The 22141-nt window shown below is 50.4% G+C and overlaps 1 protein-coding gene across 1 annotated transcript in view; it reads right to left on the bottom strand.

The window, feature by feature from the left end:
* LOC110469976 (transient receptor potential cation channel subfamily M member 8-like) overlaps positions 1–4752 on the bottom strand; it is a 39607-nt gene extending 34855 nt beyond the window's left edge. The window contains exon 1 of the mRNA XM_077785232.1: positions 4716–4752. Within this exon, the coding sequence (XP_077641358.1) occupies positions 4716–4752 (37 nt within the window). The remainder of the gene's footprint in view (positions 1–4715) is intronic.
* Between the last annotated feature and the right edge of the window lie 17389 nt (positions 4753–22141).

Genomic DNA, 22141 nt, shown 5'->3' with positions numbered 1-22141 from the left:
GTTCCAACATTCCGCTATCCCAGGTTGCTCTCCTACTTATTCCTGTGTTCCAGCTTGTGTCCAGTGCCCCATTCCTGCACACCTCAGACATACCTGGATCTATTTTCTCTCCACATTCCCACATCAGGAAGTTACAAATACAATGAAGATCCCACAGCACGTTTCCATCTCAAGCTCTCCTTAGGCACTGGAGTTGGAACTAGATGATATTTAAGGTACTTTCCAGCCAGGAAAATTCCAGGACATTTTATTCACCTAGGACAGGATTTACCTGGGAGGGGACCAAAAACATGCAGTCAGGCATTTACAAACCTCTAGCTAAGCTATGGAAAAGCCCTTCTGTGGGGATGCTGGACTCCAGGACGGTTTGGATAGATGGAGACAAGAGATCTCTGAAGGCTGCTCTTAGAATCTATGGTTTATTAGAGAGGGTGACAGGCCGTGCTTGGGGTCACCAGACACAACACATAGCCGGCCCTAGGGAGTGGGGGAAGGGAGAGGCAAGGGGTAGGGGGAGATAAGAGGATGTTCCAGGAGAGGGTGGAAGTTCCAAGAGAGCGTCTGGCTCCTCAGGGACTTCTTATCAGGGGGGCTTCAAGGTGGGCTGGAACAAGACTTAGGCCAATGGGGTCACAGACACCTGATGCTTCAGGGGAAGGTTACAGGTGTGGGATGAACCATACATTTTGGGGGGTGAGATGGAACAGCCCATTTGACCTTTGGACCTACCTGTAGGTAAGGGCATTGTTCAACCAGAAGCGGGGATTGTCTTCATCCTGGCTGTACTATTGTCTTCTACTTGTGCAGTAACTAAGGTTTGGTATCTCAAAACTTGTTACCATTTCAATCTCTGTAGTTCCTAAATCTTTTGCCAGGCAATCATATTTATAAGGCTTTTTTGTTTCATCTTCCCTAACACTGGGGCTTTTTTTCCTCTCCATTATTCATTCCACATCAGGAGGCTCAGCCAGCAGCATCACCTTCTCACTGCTCAGAAAGAATATTCCACAAGCACATAAGTTTCTTTTTAAACTCTCATTAATCAAGGCCTGTAATCCCTGGGATCCTGCCAGGCTTTGTGGTTTTCCTGGTGGTCTCCTCCTTCAAGTCACAGATAAATAATGCCCTAAACCAGTTTGGTCTCTGGAGGCCAGCCTGAAATCCCTATTTCCTTCTTGGGCTGTTTCTCCCAGCTTAATCTCCCCCTGATTTAATCTCCAACGGACATCTAGATAACTTCCAGGAGCTTTATTTCCTTGGAAGAGTTAAGGCCCATGTTTTAAGATCCCCTTTTCAGGTCTAATGCCGTTTTTCCAGTCCAGACTCCTTGTTTGCCACAGGGGACAAGCAGTGCCCACAGACATGTCACCACCACCCTTTCAGAAGCCTCCATCACATGATGGTTGCCAAGTGTTGGCACACCATTTCCTTCAAAGAATTCCCACTGTGCCATGAAACAGAGGCAACATTTTGTCCTGGGGAAAAAACAGGGGGGAAAGTCAGGATTTTAAGGCCAGCAGGAGGTTTGAAGGGAGCAAACACTGTGGCAGCTGTGAATGTCAGAGTGCAGAAGATTTCTTCCTGGTTGTGGAAGCATTAATTAACTCAACTAATCTTTAAGAGGCATTAGGATGCTCTTGCTAAAGTTAAGCAGCTGCAGTGAATGAGCTGAGCTCCTGAGTAAGAGCTGAAATGGGAGCTGGGAACAGTAGAAGACTTCAATGCTGAAATCAGACCCTCTCCACAAGCAGCATTTATTTCTCTAGCTCTCCTCTTACCAAAGGCACTGCATAGCCAAGGCTAGGAAATCTGATTTAAAGCCATTTTATCAAAAAGGATAAGTCTGTCATACAGGAGAAAGAAAATTCCACTGTCCACAGAGTAAAAAGCAAAACCATCTTCATGACTGGGGCAGAATTTAAGCTCTGGGCTGCCACAGGCAAAACAAGCACTCCAATCTAGACAGGATTTTTTGTCATTTCTCCTCTGCATCCCCTGTTCTCTTCACCATTTAAACGCACCGACCCTCCTTGCACAAAGGTCATTTTATCACACAGATGGCCAGAAATCAGAAGGGGGCGGGCCAGAAAGGGGAATAATTTGAGAACTGAGATGCTGCCTCCCCTTGCATTTATTCAATTCTGACATCTAGTGGGCATCAGCACCAACGAGGAGCAGGAGCAGGAGTGGCCAGGCAGGCTCACTGACAGCCCTGGAATCAGCCACTGATTCTTTGTGCCACAGAGGATGTTCATCACCCTCAGCACAGCTGTGGCTCCTGAGGACCCTGCCAAGTGTCCGTGCTGAACTCGCACTTGCAGACCTGCTCCAAGCCCATGCTCCACGGCAGAGCCCACGGGAAAATGCTCAGGTCCTGCTCCCAGCAGTTTCTCAACAACTCTGAATCAGGACACAGATTGGGCAATTAATGCCTCTTCTTCATTCCAGAGGGATCATCTAGGGGTCAGGCTGGATGAGCAGCCTGAGCTGAGGCTGCTGACAGCCGAGCATGTGCTCAGAAATCTCCACATTCCTCCAGGATGAGCAACAGCCTTCTCTCTATCTTGGGCTAAGCTCCATCCAGCTGATCATCTCTGCTCTTTGGGAACTTTTTCAGGCTAGCTCCATGTAGGACTGGGCCCCTCTTTATTGCTGGTAGCTCTACCCATTTCCAGCTAGCCCATATGAGCAGGATTTGTTGTAGGGCTGCCAACACACCAGCGCCAGTCTCGTGGTGGCACAAGTCACACCGGTGCCTGGCAGTGATCCCAGAATCACAGACTGGCCTAGAAGGGACCTTGAAGACCATCTGAGGGCACCTTCCACTAGACCAGGTTACTCCAAGCACTGTCTGACCTGGCCTTGAAGCACTTCCAGGGGTGGGGGGTTCATCATGGAGCATCTGTGACATGATGCCAAAAAGAGGGTCTGGCAAATGAGATGCTGTGGCACCCTGGAGCCCAAATTCCACAAGTGCTGACTGAAGGGAGAGAAGGGAACTGAGCCCAGTTTTTTTGCAGTATCACTGCGTGGTGCTGTCCTTCATCCATCCCACACCATGGGAATTCCTGCCCAGACACTGTCAGCATAAAAAGTGTCGGGCTGTACAAAAACCAAACAGAGAAAATGAATATGAAAAGAGTGATTCTGCCATGGATGCAGGTTTTACTGCTTTTCTCAGAGAGCAGAAAGTCAGCAGTTTCCACCCTTCCCTGGGGACAGATTGCAGTGCTGGAGATCTGGACAGGGGCCAGGTGTCCTGTCCTGTGTGGGCAGCTTCAGTTCATTACCCAAGTCACTGCACAAATCCAAACTCTCATTTCTTTCCTCATCCTACAACTGCTTTGCATCGGAAGGGTGACAACATTTCACTTTCTGCTAAGGCAGCAAAGCTCAAACAGCCACAAAGTCCCTGTATGCAGCAAGGCCCAGACTCATGCCCCATGGTTTTCCTGTCTCCCTTCCCTTTTTTGCTGCCTCAGAGTTTCTGAATAGCCTCAAAGTCTGCAGGAAGAGAGAATTTCTACTCTGCACATCCCTTCCAGGGCAAGTAGTGCCTCTAAGGGTTCGGGGAAAGCTCCCTCCCTATCCCTGCTGCTGCATAAATCTCCACTCCCCAAGCAAAATCCAACAACAAAACTCTTGGTCTGCTTACACAGACCAAACTTTCAGCCAGGGGAGTTGGAAGGGAGCATCCCTAGCAAGGGTCACTGATATGTTGGAGTACCGAGTTCTTGAGTCAGCAATCTGGGACCAGGAAAGGCTCAGGAAAGTAATGTGGACAAAGGAAATATTGCTCCCTGCTGCCACATAAACATCTGCACAGCAGATGCCACATCAGCTGCTCCTAGGTGTGAAGGCATTTGCATGCATGCAGCCAGGAGTTTAAAGTACACTGCAATCATTTTGGCTGGTGGGGAAAAAAAAAAAAAAAAAAAAAAAAAAAGGGAAAGAAGGTGGGGATTTTTTTTTTTTTGGAGTGTGTGTGTGTGTGTGTGTGTGTGTGTGTGTGTGTGTGTGTAGAGACATGCACATTTAATTATCACATATTACCAAAATATAAAGTCAAAGAATAGCCTGAGTCAGAGGGACCCACGAGGACTGTTGAGTCCAACTCTTGGTCCTGAGAACTGCCTGTTGGGGAACTGAGAAAAGCAAGAGTGAAGCAGGGAAGTGTAGAAGCCCAGCTGAAGCTGTTTCCTGTGTCCATCCACCTCATTCCTTCCAGGAAACAAAGCCAGGTCTTGGAGAAACAGGCCAGGAAGGTCTTCTGCTCACCTGTGCCAGAAAGACAGTATAAAAAGATGTAAGCCACAATCTCTTGAGCTCAGGCATTTCAGAAAGCACCTAGGCTGTTCCTGCCCAATGAAGAGTAATGGTTCTACCTAAAATAAGCACAGATGGGTGGAATCAGCCCTATTGGGGAAAAAGATGCTCAGCAAAGATTTGGAAGAGAGACAAATCATGGAGGACTTTGGCACTGTGCATTCAGAGCAAAGGAATAATGGAATCTCAGGCTGATTTGGGTTGGAAGGGACTTTAAAGCTCATCTCATCCCACCCCCTTGACGTGTCACGGACACCTCCCACTATCCCAGGGTGCTCTAAGCCCCATCCAGCCTGGCCTCGAAGGTTCCCATCCTGTTCATCCAAGCAAAGCAAAACAACTCTGGAAAAGGAAAACATCACTTCCTCTGTTAGACCTCTGCACCTTACCAGCACCCTCTGCTCCCTGCTCCCCGGTGGTGGTCATCGAGGGCTCTGACTACATATTCTCAAGCTTTTGAGGTGGAAATTCCTACAAATCAGCTTACCTTGCTGCAATCAGGAGGGAAAAATGGGTGACAGTCAAACTGGGTGGGACAATGGCTTTAGAGAGAAAAATAATTCTATTGTGACTGATAAATCCTTAAAAAAAAACCAAAAACAACCAAAAACGATAAGAACACCCAGGCTGCACAGCAATCTTCCATTTCCTGAAGAGCTGAAGGGTGGGCTCTGTGCAGGGAGTGGAGAGAAGGGGGACAAGACTGCTGAGACCTTTCCCAGGTGAGGAACACATCAGAGGTCTGCTATAACCTGGCCTTCTTCCAAAAGCCATTAGTACCTGACAATCATTGTCATTAGCAGCCCTCAGCTCTCTACATTAGCGACCAAGTACCCATTAAAGCCGAATTCCTGGTGGGCTACAACACCAGTCTCTGGATTTGGAGCGAGGTTTCTCTGTCTGCAGCTGCTGCAGCCCGGAGAGAAAGGAATTCAGTGTGGGTGTATTCTTTTGAATAATCAATAATTAGCCGGGAGCACCACAGAAAATTACAAGCAAGCAGAGAGAAACACAGAACAAACAAATGGAATAATGAGGTTTTAATAGCATCATTATGGGATGGTGGAAATGTCCTGGACACAGTTAAATTAGAGTTCTCCCAGGGAGACCTAACACATCAAAAGGGCTATCGATGGATCAGGGTGTATTTAGCATCTCATGAGCTCCTCCAGTTGCTGTCAGAGCAGAAAGTCAGTTTGGGGAAATACTCTTACTACACGGAAGAAAAGTTTTTTCACCAAAAAGGAAAGGCCAAGGCATCAGGTTCTTTCTTCCCATGCTGGATCTTTGAATCTTGACTTTTCTCATTCTCCAATCTGCTTTGAAAACAGAGAGCAAGGAGAAATGTCTGAAAATTTGTCTCAGAACCAACCAAACATCCTTGGGAAAAGTGCATTCAGCTTCAACAAGTTACTTATTAATTTCCTTCCCACCCTGTGGAATCTGCAAAAAGAAACCTGCATATGTAAAACATTTTGTATGTGCACCAATGTCGTAGCAATGGCTAATTAGGGTGAAAAGAAAAATGAATTAAAAGAAACAGACTGTAACAAAAATTAACAACAGTGAAATAAAATGCATGGGTCACAAATCAACACGTATTGTCAAGTCCCAAAATCAGAGCTGGTTGAGGCTAGAAGCTGATGTGTGGTCTGCTCTGAAATGGATCTGAATCCAGAGCACAATATTCAGAAGAAATGGGAGATGTGCTTTTCCAAGGGAACATGTGAGAGCTTCCCCAGCACCCTGTAGTCCACACTGTGTCTTCAGCAAGTTGGTCACCATGGCAACTTGAAACTATTCTGTCAGACAATTTTGTTAGTAAAATTTCAGAGATAGATTCAGGCAAGAAAGGAGAGTCCGCACGTGTGGAAGGCATTAAATATAGTGACTCTCTAAGAACAGCTTGTCCAGGAGCCACTGAATCCTGCCTGGAGCCAGGCCCAGGCCTCCAGCCCTGGAGATGGGGGATGCCAGGACCAGCCACTGCAATCATTGCTGGGGACCAAGGGACAACAGCAGAAACAGGAACCAGAGGGAACACGGGAAATTCCAGCTCAGTTTAAGGACAAAGTCTTCCCCCAAGAGGGTTCCTGTCTGGAGCTCAAAGACGATGAGGGATCTTTATCCCATGGTATTCCAACCTCAGCTACACAGCCCTGCTTTTTGAGCCCTGCTTCCCAACTGCATGATTCTTTGATGAGCTCATTTCTAAAACCCAGCGCTGAGAACAGGCAGCCGAGAGACCTTTCTATTCTTCCAGGGAAGGAAGACCTGTTGATGTTCTCATGGAATTCGATGAAGGGGCTTGTGAAGTGTAAGGGATCATCCAAGCTCCACGTCCTCCCTAACCAGGAACAAGTTTCTGGGAAGCACCTGATGCCTGTGGCTCAGGATGCAGAACCTTACGTGGTCAAAGAGCAGCAGGAGTGCCTCAGCGAGCTTCGGGGCAGTGGTGCTGGATACCAGGATGTCTTGGTGCTGGAGCACATTCATGAACACACAGAGGCTCATGCTGACCACCTCCACATCTGCATCCCCCAGCAGCTCCAGAAGCCTTTAGGATAGAGGGTACATTCTTCTGGCCTGTGCAGAACACAAGGCTGTGCTGGGAAGCCGTGGACGGCTGCACGGCCAATACCGCCCAGGCACTGCAAGCCCACCCTGCTGCTGCAGGGCCCACAGGCCAAAGGCCTGTCCCAAAGCACTGGGGCAGGTGAGGCAGGAGAGCTGGGAGCGGCTGCCTCAGCTCCTGAAGCCCTGCCAGCCCAAGGGTCTGCTTTGCCCAGCGCAGCTTCAGCCGCTGCCTCCTCCTCACCATCGAGACATCCTTGGTGAGCACCACGAGGCCTCAGAGCGCCAGGTAATGCCTGTGACAGCATTCACTCCAGAGGTACTTTGACATGGTCTTCAGAACGCTGCCACGACATTTACTTGCCACTTCTCGTCCCCACTCAGCAAGACCAGATCCCTTGCCAGCCCCAGCTAGCTCTCCACAGGGCGATAGGGCAGCGAGAGGCACTCTCTGCTGAACCTGCAGGGCTTTAGAGAGTGCCTTTGTGGGTCCCAAGACACTGCTGATCCCAACGGCAATGAGAGGAGGTGACACTCTCCTGGGGATAACTCCGAGGTTTATTATGACTTCCAGGAAGCCCCCGGAGCCCAACTGCACATGAATAAATCCAACGGGAGAGAGCACTGGAATGCTGTGAACGGTAACTTATACAGGGAGGGAGGGGAAACCTGAACAGCCAATGGGAAGGAATAGAGGTGTGGCTCTCTTAGGGATTGACAAACAGGGGATCCAGTTAAGGAGGAACAGGGGAGGGAGCCCAGGCCCTTGTCCAACCACCTGATGCCCTCTGTGGAAGCTTCCAGAGAGAGGGGAAGGGACTCCGAGTGACAGACAAGGCACCTGGGGGGAGCTGAGGGAATGAATCAGCAGTTTTAATGTTGATGGACACAAGGATAGGCGGGAAAAACCAGGGAGAAACCAAGGGGATACAGAGGGCTACAACGGGGTAAACCATTTGAAAAGGAAATACAATAAAACATAAAAACACAACTCCACATCTGCACCTTTTTTGTTTAAAAAGAAAAGAAGGAAATGAGTAACGATAATCAAAATAATTGAACTTAAACGGGGGTTTCTGAGTCCATCTGATCCTCGAACCAGGGATCTTGGTTGAGGCACTCTTCTTCTGGTGAGGGATGGTTGTCTTCTTTGATGGAAAGCTGGACTTGATTGATAGATATGGTGGAGTTTAGTGCTTTTAAAATAAGTTTCTTTAAAATACTAAAACCTATGACAAACACAACAAGGCCTAATAAAAGTAACAGAGCAGTTTGAACTAATGATTTGACCCAACCCAAGAGTCCCCATCTGTAGGGGGCGCTGCCTGCTCCTGGACGGTATAGATGAATGGAGATGAGAGATCTCTGAAAGGCTGCTCTTGGGGTATAAGGTTTATTAGGGATGGAGAAAGGTCCTGCCTCGAGCTGCCAGATGCAGCATGTGGCGAGGCTTGAGAGGGTGGGGAAGGGGAGAGACAAAAGGATGCTCTAGGAGAGGGGAAGTTCCAAGAGGAGGAGAAGTTCCAAGAGGCCGTGTGGCCCCTTGGAGCCCCCTTATCAGGGATCTTCAAGGTGGGCTGGAACAAGGCTTGGGCCAATGGGGTTACATGCACTTGATATTTCAGGGAAGGGTTACAGGTGCAGGGTGAACCATACATTTTAGGGGGTGAGATGGAACAGTCCACTTGACCCCAGGACCCATCCGTAGGCAAGGGCATTGTCGGGCTAGCAGAGAGGACTGTTCTCATCCTGGCTGTATTATTTATGAATAATTATATTTATCTATCCTCTCCAACACCCATCCTTCAAAAGCAGTCCCCAGCAAGTCCAATGATTCCTTCTTCAGGTCACTGATCATGTTTTGCATCTTTTGGATGGTAGCATGGATGTCCTCAGCCCGTGAACTCAAATTTAAGGAACATAAACCAGCAAATTCCCCACAACGATGATTATGTAAGAGTAAAAGAAAATCGATTGCGGCTCGGTTCTGAAGGGTGGCCTGCCTCGTTGTTTCCTCATCTGATAGGAGTTCTGATAAGGCAGTTGAGGTAAGGTTGGCCTGTTTAGCTACTCAACATTCGAGGGCTGCCAATTCCCCGAATGTTTGTGCTATAGCCACCCATGGCAAAAAGGTGATAGTGGCTACACTTTTTTGTTTTTGACCAATGAATTACTTCAGCATCACAATTTGAGTCCCAGTTGGAAAGTCCAGTGTCTTGTTTTGGTCGAGCCAATTGAAGAGTTTGATTTAGGGTTTGCCAATGCAAAATTTGTGTCTTATTGGGTGTAAACAGGCTCAGCTGCCTGAAGGCACGTAGACCTCTGATCAGGTGAGGGGGGATGCCAGCCCAAGCCTGCTTTCCACAAAGAAGGAAGGTGCCTTTGGGTAGGGCGTGGGGTTTGTTATCAGGTGTGGAGAACATGGGGATTTGGATTTCCCTTTGGCAACATTCCTTCGCGGTATATTCTTTGATGGTTTGTTTGACTTCAATGAAAGGTTAAGCTTTGGGATAAGGGCTGACAGTGAAATGGACACAGGTGGAAGCAGGAGAGGAGCCAAGCAAATATAGTTCTTCAGGGTTTTTATCCATTACGGGGAACAGTTTGACCCATCTCCTCCATGCGTCCTGTTGCTGGATGATGAAGGAGTGGATCTCCCTGCTAGGGGAAGAAGTGTGTCCTGGTTTGTAAGATAAGCTTGTATTCTATTTGCCATCTGTTGGAGGTTGGGCAGGTTTGTTATCTCTTCTAAGAACAATGGTTTGCTCCGAAGAGGTAATGGTTTGTTAATGGGCCATTGACTGACTCAGTGCAGGGCTGGTAACGTAACACCATCCCATTGTGAGATGCTCCACCCAGAGGAGGAAGCCAAGCACTCTTTTATTGTATAAAGTGGTTCCTTTTTGGGAGACAGAGCAGCTCTCTCTTTGTGGGATTCCCAGAGAAGCGGCTCCTTCGGTGGGGTTCCCAGTAAAAGTGGCCCCTTCACTGGATTCCCAGAGGAAGACCGGCCCAACTGCCACCAGATCTTCAGAGAAAACTATACCCTTCTAAAGATCACCACTTCAGCTGCAATTCATCAGCCACTGCAAGAGGAGCAGCTGTCATTTCAACTGGACTGCTACCAACACCCCGACTCCTCAGGATGTAAGGTTGTGGACTTTATCACTAGTTTTGTTTGTACCAATTGCATTTGCCTTTTTAAATTGTTATCTAGTTTTCTCCTAGTAAGGAATTGTTACTCCCATTCCCATATCTTTGCCTGAGAGCCTTTTAATTTAAAAATCCTGGTAATTTGGAGGGAGGGGGTTTACCTTCTCCATTGCACAGGAGGCTTTTGCCCTCCTTCACAGACTCCTGTCCTGTCAAACCAAGACAGATTTTGGCGCATCAATGTGAGGCTTGAGGGCATTGAGAGGGAAAAAGGATTAACAGTTCTTAAGTAATTTGGTTTTTTGTTGTGTGTAGAAACATTCTAAGCATCACCATGTGGTCTAGTTACCCTTGGTTTGGGTGGCATGTGATCGTAGCTACACTTTTCCCATTTGCAGACCCTTATCTAAAAATGGGTCCTATAACTAAGGCTACTGTGTCTGTTATCAAGTTTGGCTTCTGGGTTAATTGGGTGAGGAATTCATCGATCTTTAATTTCCTCTGGAAGGCAGGTACATGGATTCATAGCTATCACACACTAACTGTATGTTTTTGGAGTTACTTTAATAACGGTACCTACTGCGAGGAAATAGCACCTGGGCAAACTTTCTCCCAACCTTTTAACCATCATTTTGGGTCTGCTCCACCAGTTCTCAAAGGGTTAAGATCCTCTCTAAGTGCTAATGATATCATACAATGGGTGGTGTTGCTGATAGGCCTGTTATATTTAGCACTCAGAGATAAGGGAAGATTAACCTGGATAACTACCCTCACACCTACACCAGAGGCTAGGTATGCTCCTGCAGAACCTGACACTGCCCCAGAGACTCGAGATGCTGCTGCTGCAGAGCCTGACCCTGCCCCACAGCCCACCTCAGAAATGAACCACCCAGATTGGGTGAGGGTTCTGGTTAAGGAGATACGAGAGATGCTGAAGGAGTGCATTTCCCCAGCTGGTGAGAAACCGGCCCTTTGCCTTGAGGAGGGACAGTCTAATAGTACAGCTGTGGAACCCACAAATGTTACAACTGTCCAGGTTCCAGCTGAACCACAAAGGCAGTCACAGCCAGCAGCAGTTGCCCTGGTAGAAACAAGGAAGTCTAAGATGAAAGCAGAGCACCCTGCAGATAGGGACAGGAATGGAGGAACCTCACAATCCACAGGGGAGCCAGAGATTGCAATCATCACCGAGTCCCTGACGTACGAAAGTCTTTGCAATCTGCATAAAGACATTGTGCGACGAGGGCGTGAGGCTTATACTACTTGGTTACTCTGGGTTTGGGATCTTATGGGTACATGCGTGCAGCTGGACAGTGGTGAGGCAAGGAACTTGGGACCCTTGAGCCAGGACTCGGGTATAAATCAGATTTTTGTAAGGGAACCAGGGTCCCTTTCTCTCTGGGAGCGGCTCTTAATGAGTGTCAGGGAGAGGTTTGTCCACAGGGAGAGAATGCAGGAGCACCATCATAGAATGCGCTGGAAGACCCTCGAGGAAGGGATCCAACAGCTGAGGGAAGTGGCAGTATTGGAGGTACTCTTTGGGAGGGATGGACGACACAATAATGACCCCGACAAGGTCAGGTGTACGGGACAAATGCTGTGGAGTCTGGCAAATCTTGGGCCATCTCAATACACCACTTTCATTGCAACAATCAATGCTGACGCTCACTGAGAGACAGTGGGCTCTGTTGCCAACAAACTTAGGAATTATGAGAGTATGATTAATGGCCCAATGCAGGCTCATATCTCAGCTGTGATTAAGGAGTTTAAAGAGGAGATGAGGGAGGAGATAAGGAAGGTTAATGCAGCACCTATGAGAGTCACAGGCCTCAGAATCAGCGCCCAACAATCCCCAGCTAGAGAGAGAGGGTACACCCCAAGGGCTAATCTGTGGTTCTTCCTGCGTGACCATGGGGAAGACATGGGGAGGTGGGATGGGAAACCCACTTCTGTCGTGGCAGCACGGGTTCGTCAACTCAAGGAGGGAAACTCTAACCGGGGGAGTTCCACCAAAGTGAAGGTAGCCTCAACCTCCCGTGACCAAGCTTGTGGGTACGATCTGTGAGACCCCCTTGGAGGGACCTCTAGTATGTATGCCTAGGAAAGGAATAATAACCAGTGTTAGAGGGGCCCTGTCTCTAGCCAGGGAGAGGCACAGTTAAACCGGATCTTCTGGACAGTGTGGATCCGATGGCCTGGCACATCAGAGCCACAAAAATATGATGCTTTAGTTGATACTGGTGCACAGTGTACTCTGATACCATCGGGACATGTGCGGGCAGAGCCTGTTTCCATTGCTGGTGTGACAGGGGGATCACAACAATTGACTCTGGTGGAAGCCGAGGTGAGCCTGACTGGGAAGGAGAGGAAGAAACATCCTATGGTGACTGGCCCAGATGCTCCGTGTATCCTAGGCATAGACTTCCTCCAGAACGGCTATTACAAAGACCCAAAGGGACTCAGGTGGGCTTTTGGAATAGCCGCTGTAGAGGCAGAAGACATTAAGCAATTGAACACCTTGCCTGGACTGTCAGAAAACCCCTCTGCAGTAGGACTCCTAAGGGTGGAAGAACAACACGTGCCAATTGCGACCTCGACAGTGCACCACCGGCAGTATCGGACGGATCTAGACGCCGTGATCCCCATCCACAAAATGATTTGGGAGCTGGAGAGCCAAGGAGTGGTCAGCAAAATCCACTCACCCTTCAACAGCCCCATCTGTCCTGTGCGCAAATCTGACAAAGAATGGAAATTGACTGTGGACTACTGTGGCTTAAATGAAGTGACTCCACCGCTGAGCGCTGCTGTACCGGATATGCTGGAACTCCAGTACGAGCTGGAGTCCAATGCAGCAAAGTGGTATGCCACCATTGATATTGCTAATGCGTTTTTCTCCATTCCTCTGGCAACAGAATGGAGGCCTCAGTTCGCTTTCACCTGGAGGGGTGTGCAGTACACCTGGAACTGACTGCCCCATGGGTGTTAACACAGCCCCACCATCTGCCATGGACTGATACAGGCTGCACTAGAAAAGGGTGAGGCTCCAGAACACCTGCAATACATTGATGACATCATTGTGTGGGGGATCATAGCGGCAGAAGTGTTTGAGAAAGGTGAGAGGATCATCCAGATACTACTAGAAGCTGGCTTCGCCATCAAGAAGAGCAAAGTCAAGGGACCTGCCCGAGAGATCCAGTCCCTGGGAGTGAACTGGCAAGACGGACAGCACCAGATTCCCACTGAGGTCATCAACAAGATAACAGCTATGTCCCCACCAACCAGCAAAAAGGAAACATAAGCTTTCCTAGGTGCCATAGGTTTCTGGAGAATGCACATTCCTGAGTATAGCCAGATTGTGAGCCCTCTTTATCTGGTTACCCGAAAGAAGAATGATTTCCACTGGGGCCCTGAGCAGCAACAAGCCTTCACCCAGATCAAGCAGGAGATCGCTCATGCTGTAGCCCTTGGCCCGGTCAGGAAGGGACCAGAGGTCAAGAATGTGCTCTACTCTGCAGCCGGGAACCATGGGTTGTCCTGGAGCCTTTGGCAGAAATTGCCTGGGGAGACTCAAGGCCGACCACTGGGATTCTGGAGCCGAAGTTACAGAGGGTCTGAAGCCAACTACACTCCCACAGAGAAGGAAATCTTGGCTGCCTTTGAAGGAGTTCAAGCCTCCTCGGAGGTAATTGGCACAGAAACACAACTCCTCCTGGCTCCCCGACTACCGGTGCTGTGGTGGATGTTTAAAGGAAAGGTTCCTACTACCCACCATGCCACTGACGCCACATGGAGCAAATGGATTGCCCTCATCACTCAGCACGCCCGTATTGGAAACCTGAATCGCCCTGGGATTTTGGAGATAATTACGAACTGGCCAGAAGGTGAAAACTTTGGTCTCACTGATGATGAGGAGCAGGTACAAGTGGCAAGGGCTGAAGAAGCTCCACCATACAACCAACTACCAGCAGAGGAGACCTGCTACGCTCTTTTCACTGACGGTTCCTGTCGCATTGTAGGGATGAACCGGAAGTTGAAAGCAGCCGTATGGAGCCCCACACTCCAAGTTGCACAAGCTACCGAAGGAGAAGGTGGATCAAGCCAACTTGCTGAACTCAAGGCCGTTCAGCTGGCTCTGGACATTGCTGAAAGGGAGAAGTGGCCAAAGCTCTACCTTTATACTGATTCGTGGATGGTAGCCAATGCTCTGTGGGGCTGGCTGGGAAGGTGGAGGAAGGCCAACTGGCAACGTAGAGGAAAGCCAATCTGGGCTGCTGATATATGGAAAGACATTGCCTCTCGGGTGGAAAAGCTGACGGTGAAAGTCCGTCATGTAGATGCCCATGTCCCCAAAAGTCAGGCTAATGAGGAGCACCGAAACAACGAGCAGGTAGATCAGGCAGCAAAAATAGAGGTGTCAAAGATAGACTTAGATTGGCACCATAAGGGGGAGTTGTTCCTGGCTCAGTGGGCTCATGATGCCTCAGGTCATCAGGGCAGAGATGCCACCTACAAGTGGGCACGAGACTGAGGGGTGGATCTAACCATGGACAGTGTTTCCCAGGTTATCCATGACTGTGAGATGTGTGCTGCAATCAAAGAGGCCAAATGGGTGAAGCCCCTCTGGTATAGTGGGCAGTGGTTCAAGTACAAGTATGGGGAGGCCTGGCAGATTGACTACATCACATTTCCCCAGACATGCCAAGGCAAGCACTATGTGCTGACCATGGTGGAAGCCACCACTGGATGGCTGGAGACTCTCTCCGTACCTCATGCACTGCCCGGAACACCATCTTAGGCTTGGAAAAGCAAGTCCTGTGGAGACATGGCACACCTGAGAGAATTGAGTCTGACAACGGCACCCATTTCAAGAACAGCCTTATCAACACCTGGGCCAGAGAACATGGTATCGAATGGATATATCATATTCCCTATCATGCTCCAGCTGCCGGCAAAGTTGAACGGTGCAACGGACTCCTTAAGACTACCCTAAAGGCACTTGGTGGGGGAACATTTAGAAACTAGGAAATTAACCTGGCAAAAGGAACCTGGATGATCAACACCCGAGGGTCTGTCAATCGAGCTGGCCCTGCCCAGTCAGAACCCTTACACGCAGTAGATGGAGATAAGGTCCCTGTAGTACATATGAAAGGTATTTTAGGGAAAACTGTTTGGATTAATCCCACCTCAGGCAAAGACCAACCCATTCGTGGGATTGTCTTTGCTCAAGGACCTGGTTACACTTGGTGGGTAATGCAGAAAGATGGGGAGACCCGCTGTGTACCACAGGGAAACTTGGTCTTAAGAGAGAACTGGGTGTAAGATTTCATTGTGTGCAGATGGAAATAGAATAAGGGGTGGATAATGTCCAGGGTTGTAAGATAAGCTTGTATTCTATTTGCCATCTGTTGGAGGTTGGGCAGGTTTGTTAACTCTTCCAAAAACAATGGTTTGCTCCTAAGAGGTAATGGTTTGTTAATGGGCCATTGACTGACTCAGTGCAGGGCTGGTAACGTAACACCATCCCATTGTGAGATGCTCCACCCAGAGGGGGAAGCCAAGCACTCTTTTATTGTATAAAGGGGTACCTTTTGGGAGAGAGAGCAGCTCTCTTTTTGCAGGATTTCCAAGAGAAGCAGCTCCTTCGTCAGGATTCCCGAGAGAAGTGGCTGGAGCGCGGTGAGGCGGCGGCAGCAAAGCTTGGAGGCGGCCCTGGCGCAGAGGAAGACCAGCCCAACTGCCACCAGATCTTCAGAGAAAACTATACCCTTCTAAAATCACCACTTCAGCTGCAATTCATCAGCCACTGCAAGAGGAGCAGCTATCATTTCAACCGGACTGCTACCAACACCCCGACTCCTCAGGTTGTGGACTTTATCACTAGTTTTGTTTGTACCAATTGCATTTGCCTTTTTAAATTGTTATCTAGTTTTCTCCTAGTAAAGAATTGTTACTCCCATTCCCATATCTTTGCCTGAGAGCCTTTTAATTTAAAAATCCTGGTAATTCGGAGGGAGGGGGTTTACCTTCTCAGTTGCACAGGATCCTTTTGCCCTCCTTCACAGACTCCTGTCTTGTCAAACCAAGACAGGTAGGCTTAGGATCGCCTGTCGACAAGTTTCATTGGCATTTTGTTTCACAACCTCCATGATGATTGCTTTCCTAAGGCACTCGTCTGGAACCTGACCCTCGATAGCTCGGTGCAACCTATCAACGAAATTCACAAACGATTCCCAAGGCTCCTGCTTAATGAATAGATAGTTAGTAATTGGGCCGCTAGGCCTTAGTATAAAAAGGCCTTTTCCACTGCCCTCTCACTAAATCGTAAAGCCTCCCTAGGTATTTTCTCGGCCTGTGTTGGGCCTCAGTCCCAATCCCCCACCCTGCACAAGTGATCCACAGATAAAATTGCCCCACTGAGATCAACTGACGTCTCTGTATAGGCCCAGAGGTCTGGGAACACTTCCCAGACTTCACGCTTCCATGCGGACTCCCACAGTTAAGAACTCAGCCTGTGTTATCAAAGAGAAAAAGAGAGTCTGCATGTCCGTGGGCACACATTCTGATGAGGAAAGTGTTGCTATCAAGTAACCTCTAAAAAACTCACTTTCTCTTCCAAATTCTTTCTGGGGCCATACAGAAATCCTTAATTATTTGTTGGGGAATGGGGGACTACCTGCCTCCCTGCCACGGGGTGTAGATGACTGGTGCAGCTGAGAAGGCAGGTAGGGATTGGGGTAGGCTGTGGGAACCACACTCCCCTGCCCCGCACCCCAGAACCCAAATCGTGGGAAACAGAAGTGGGGTTGTGGGAACAGAGGGAGGAGGTGGAAGGGGAAGAGTCAGGGCCTGGGGGAGTGGTTGATGGGAAACCCCCCCCCCCCCCAGGGGCGGTGTCAAGGGAGGAGGTATTAAATAATTCATGGTGTAACATAAGAGAGGTGGGAGGAGGGAAGGAACTGGCGGGAAAGTCTGGGGACCGGAAGGGATTGGCAGTCGGGAGGAAGGGGTTTAGGGAAGAGGCGGGAAAGGGATTGTGGGAAGAAGAAGCACAAGTGGCAGGAAAAGCCATGTGGTCTCCGCCATCTTGTGCCCCTGGGGAGCAGGTAGAGGGGAAGCCATTTTGGGAGGTATTTTTAGAAGGATTGGGAGTGGGATCAGGGAGATTAAAGCTTACTGAACTTCTATGAGATGGGTCTGTACAATGCGGGGACATAGGGCTGCAGGGAGATTCCAGAGCAGTGCCAGCACTGCCCTGGTAGGGATTCCGGGAATTCCTAAAGGGGCCAGAATCTGCCTGCAGGCTCTGCCGGGATGCCCATCTAAGAATCCCCATTTTAGGGAGAGAGGGAGAGGGAAGAGTTCTGTGAACTGGGGTTTGGTTTGTCCAATGATGGCTGTGGCAGCGCTTCATAATTCTTCTGAACAATGTCCCTAATTTGGACGGCCAAATAAATTAATTTTGAGAGGGAAAGACCTCCCTGTTTCAAAATTTCCCTTCCGACTTGGTCCCAAAACAGGATTTGATATAATTTAACTGCTGAAATATCAGGGAAGCTCTGCAGCAACCATTGGGCAAACCACTAAACATCCGATTTTTTAAACTTCTTATCTTCCCCTACAAAGATACCCACAACTTGGCTGTACAATCTCCTTTGTGGCACTGTCAGCCTTGCACCCATGCTGACTGGTGTTAGATTTGTACCACAAAACCAACAACTGAGAAAAGCACAACAAAAAGGAGAAACCTGCAAATAACAGCTTAAACAACCCGCCCTTTGAGCTCCCCGACACCCTGGGAAAGGGAGCTATACCAAAAAGAGAATTGGGGATCTTTTCCCTGCCACCAGGGAAAAAGAACACCCACCCAAAAAGGGAATCCCTCCCTCTATCCTTAGGGAGAAAAGGAAAACCCTCAAAAGGAATGGATGTTTAAGCCCCAAGAACCAACTCTCCCCTTGAGATGGTTCAGTCACGTCTGCGCAGAAATGAAATCCTCAGTTGAAGGCACACTGGCAAAAGGACTGACTCCTGCGGCGCTTTCAGGAGCTGCTGGCCCCGTCCCCAAGAGTGCCACCCACTAAAACGTGGGTCTGCTCCCACTGGGGTAGATTGACGGCCACGAAGGAAAGTCCCACAGTCCCAGAGACTTCAGAGCTCTTCTGCCGTGGGGTCTGGTGGTGTTCTCAGGCCCCACATTGGATGCCATACTGCTGCGACCTTGCCCCAAATGCAGATCCTAAATTCACTCGCCCTTGGCTAGCTCACCAAGGGGCCAGTAGGGCAGCAAGAAGCACTCCCCGCTGGGCCCAGGTGGGCTTTAGGGAGTGCCTCCATGGGTTCAGAGGTGCAGCAGACCCTGCCGGTGAAGGAAGGAGAGTCTCTTGTTAGGGGTTAAACTCCAAACTTTTATTGGGGCTCTGAAGAGCCCAACAGCACTCGAATACAACCAACTAACAAGAGCACCCGAGAGGTGCAAACCGCAGTTTAAATACCGAGAGGGAGGGGATCTGACTATCCAATAGGGAAACAGTAAGGGGTGGCTCTTGTATAAACTGATAGATGAGGTATCCAATGAGGGAGGAACGGGGCAGGGGCCCCAGGTCCTCATCCAATCACCTGGCACCCTGGATAGATGGGAGGGAGGGGACGCCGAGTGATGGACAAGGCACCTGGGAGGAGACGGGGGGATGACTTAGCACTTTTAAGGTGATGGACACATGAGGAGAGGCATGAAAACTAAGGGAGAAACCAAAGGGAATATGGGGGTACATAAGAATGAACCATTACAGAATAAAACATACAAACACAATTCCACACTGGTGTCAGTGTTTCTGATGGCCATGTTCTCAGTCATTGCCATGTGAACAGCCGTCACCCTCTGAGAATTGATTGCATTGTTCTGTGAGTGTGCTGTCAATTGTGGGCTGACATCAGGTTCTGCCTGGATCTCAGTCAGCTCCGAGTCAGGCTCAGCTGGGCCCTCAGCTGCTGTGCTGTCGGTCTTTCTACGTGGAATGCACGGGAACTTCCAGAACATCTGGAGGAGAGCAACGGACAGGGAAACCAGGGATGTTCCATGGAGTGCTCCAGGTGTGCTGCTAGGTTGAGCAGTGACAGCAGGCCCAGCCCAGGTGGGGATGGCTGCAGGCACCTTCAGGGTTTTGCGGAAGCGGCCATGATTGGGTTTCTGCTCTTGTGTCTGGTCCAGGGCTGCATCTGGCAAAGAGCGAGCGCAGCCAGGGCTGAGGGGCTGCGGGAGAGACCAGAGAACATAGCCCATACCTGCTCTCCCCAGGCAGGGACAGCCCCAGGATGCCACAGGTGGATGGAGCACGGCCACTGTGGGGTCTCTGCCTGGGCCCTTCTTCGGTCCTTTCCATGGGCACGTCCCCAGGAAATGGGATGGGGCCAAACTGGCAGCAGCCATCAGCCCTGCGGCCTGGCTCTGCCACTCACCATCCTGCAGTGGCTGAACAGACTTAAGTGGACTCAGCTGCACCGAGGTCTTCCCCTCCAAACCACACGCCAACCTTGCAGTCCTCCTTTGCATTCCGGCTAACAGCTGAATATCTTTTTATATTGTGGTGCCCAAAACTGCAGCCGTTTGCTTACAGCCCTTATCTTGGCAGCTCCTTCAGGGTGCTGGCACCAAAATCAGAGACACAGAAGAGCTTTTCCTCCCAGAGTTATTCCTATACTCTGCACTTCCCGATGTGTGTGCCTTGATGTTCATTGGGCAACTTATAACTATGTTGCCTCCGATTGCTGTACTCAGAGGGGATGTTGTTGGACACGAGCTGCCAGAGCAAGACACGCAGGAACCGAAGCCTAGAATATCAGAGGCTGGGCAGATTCTACTTTTTTCAGAATGCAGGAAAGAGAGTCAAAAACCACAAGAGAATTTCACAGTATTCCTTTCCAATTTAATTATCCTGGGAAACTCAAAAACTGATGGCGTTCTGGTGCTACTGCCAAACCCTTCCATGAAAAAAATCCATTTCAGGAAAGAGCAACATCATCTGACAGACACCAAGCATTGCCAGCAGTTGCTCCAGGTGCTCCTGCCAACAGCCTTTGCAGTCAGGAGCACATCCCCCAGTGCACATGGGTTTGGTTTCCTCTGGCACAGAAGCCCCCCAGGGGCACAGGTCTCTGGGGCAGGAGACGGGCACCAGCCCTGCCAGGGCTCGGGAGCTGGCAGGTCTGCTTGGGCGGGGACTCTGCCACACCTGCTGGTGTCAGTGTTCCCGGGCCCCAGGGCTCAGAGGAGCATTCGTGCCCTGGCCCACACGTTCCTTGTCCCTGTTACACCTGTGGATGGCCACAAGCTGGGAAGTGTCCCAAGGAGGCCGTGGCAGCTTCCATGGAAGGTCCCGTGCCCTTCCCAGCACAGCTGCATCGGCAGCCCTGGGGGCTCTTTCTGCTGCCCTGAGCTCGCAGAGCAGGGCAGCGTTTGCTGATAGTCTGAGACGTTCCTAAAGATCCTGTTGGGCTGTCTCAGACACTTGGGGCCAGGGATTCCTTCAAACCTGGGACACTTTGGGTGGGCAGGGGCGGCCCCAGGGCAGGTGGCAGTGTATCAGAGGGCCCTTTGTGACACGTGCAGCATAGAATGGAGCCGGGTGTCCAAGGGCCCTGCGTGACACGGTGCAGCATGGAATGGAGCCGGGTGTCCAAGGGCCCTTTGTGACACGTGCTGACATAGGAGCTGGAAGTGGCAAGAGCACGCCACAGTGCTCAGAGCAGGCAACGGGACAGGACAGGACAGAGTGGTGCCGTGAGGAGCCCCCACACAGCGCACTCATTCCTGTCCAACCCGGAGTGTTTCTGAAGCATTGTTCTTGCAGCTCACCTTGAGGCCAGACCACAGGACTCGGTGAGCTGTGGCCTTCCAAGGCTTCAATTCTGCAGGTGCCCTTGAGGGCAGACCGTGGGACTTGGTGCCCTGGAGCTTTTCCAAGGCAAGTCTTCTGCAAGTACCCACAAAACCAGTCGCTGACATGGAGCAGAGACCCCTGAGAGAGCCCCAGCAGACCTGGGTGGAGGAGGAAGAAGGCGGCCCTGCAGCTGCCCCAGCACCGGAGACTGAAGAGGTGGTGCCATTCCATCCACCGCAGGAGGGTGAGTGGCAGAGCCAGGCCGCAGGGCTGGTACCTTCAGCCAGCTTGGCCCCATCACACCCCACCCCATCCCATCCCATCCCATCCCTTGGGGACGTGCCCATGGACAGGACGGAAGAGGGGCCCGGGCAGACACCCCGCAGTGGCCGTGTTCCATCCACCTGTGGCATCCTGGGGCTGTCCCTGCCTGGGCAGCGCAGGGCGGGGCTGTGTTCTCCAGCCCGTCCCGCAGCCCCTCAGCCCTGGCTGCGCTTGCTCTTTGCCAGATGCAGCCCTGGACCAGACACAAGAGCAGAAACCCAATCATGGCCGCTTCCACAGAACAGCACAGGTACCTGCAGCCATCCCCACCTGGGCTGGGCCTGCTGTCACTGCTCAACCTAGCACCACACCTGGAGCACTCCATGTAACATCCATGGCTTTTTGCCCTTCTCCTTCAGCTCGTTTGCAAATTCATCAAGACAATTCGGCAGGAAGAGAACATCACCAGGGGCGCTGGGCTCAGAGCATACTCGCCCATCTTCCAAACCAAGACCAGTGCTGCCCTGCTGGATTTGCTTGTAGAGGGAGGTTTTTACAATCCAAAGCAAGTAAGCAGCCTGTGGCCAGGGTTTGGTCCTCCCAGGAATTGCTTGGCCTCTTAAGGAGGCCACTGGTGAGCCTTTGAGACCATTGCAGTGCGGTGGGAAGGGAAGCACTTCTCTGGAGATACTGGGAACACTGCTCCCTCTGGCAGCTTTCCAAGTCTCCCCGTGCCTTCTCCAGGTCCCTGCCATGGTGAGATACATCCACCAGTGGCTCATGGCCAATGATTCTGCTGAGCACAGGCTGGACAACGCCCTGCTGTATCTCACAGAAGCGCAGCCAAATGATGCAGTAATGACACTCCTGCGTGTGGCCCCATCCTGTGACAGGTATGGGGCCCACCGGCCTAGAGGGCTCACGGCTCACCACAACCCATCGCCCTG

The sequence above is a fragment of the Lonchura striata genome, chromosome 8 (assembly GCF_046129695.1).
Source record: "Lonchura striata isolate bLonStr1 chromosome 8, bLonStr1.mat, whole genome shotgun sequence".
NCBI classification, from domain to species: Eukaryota; Metazoa; Chordata; class Aves; order Passeriformes; family Estrildidae; genus Lonchura; species Lonchura striata.
Note: the sequence above shows the minus strand (reverse complement) of the source record. Positions and strands in the feature narration are given on the sequence as shown.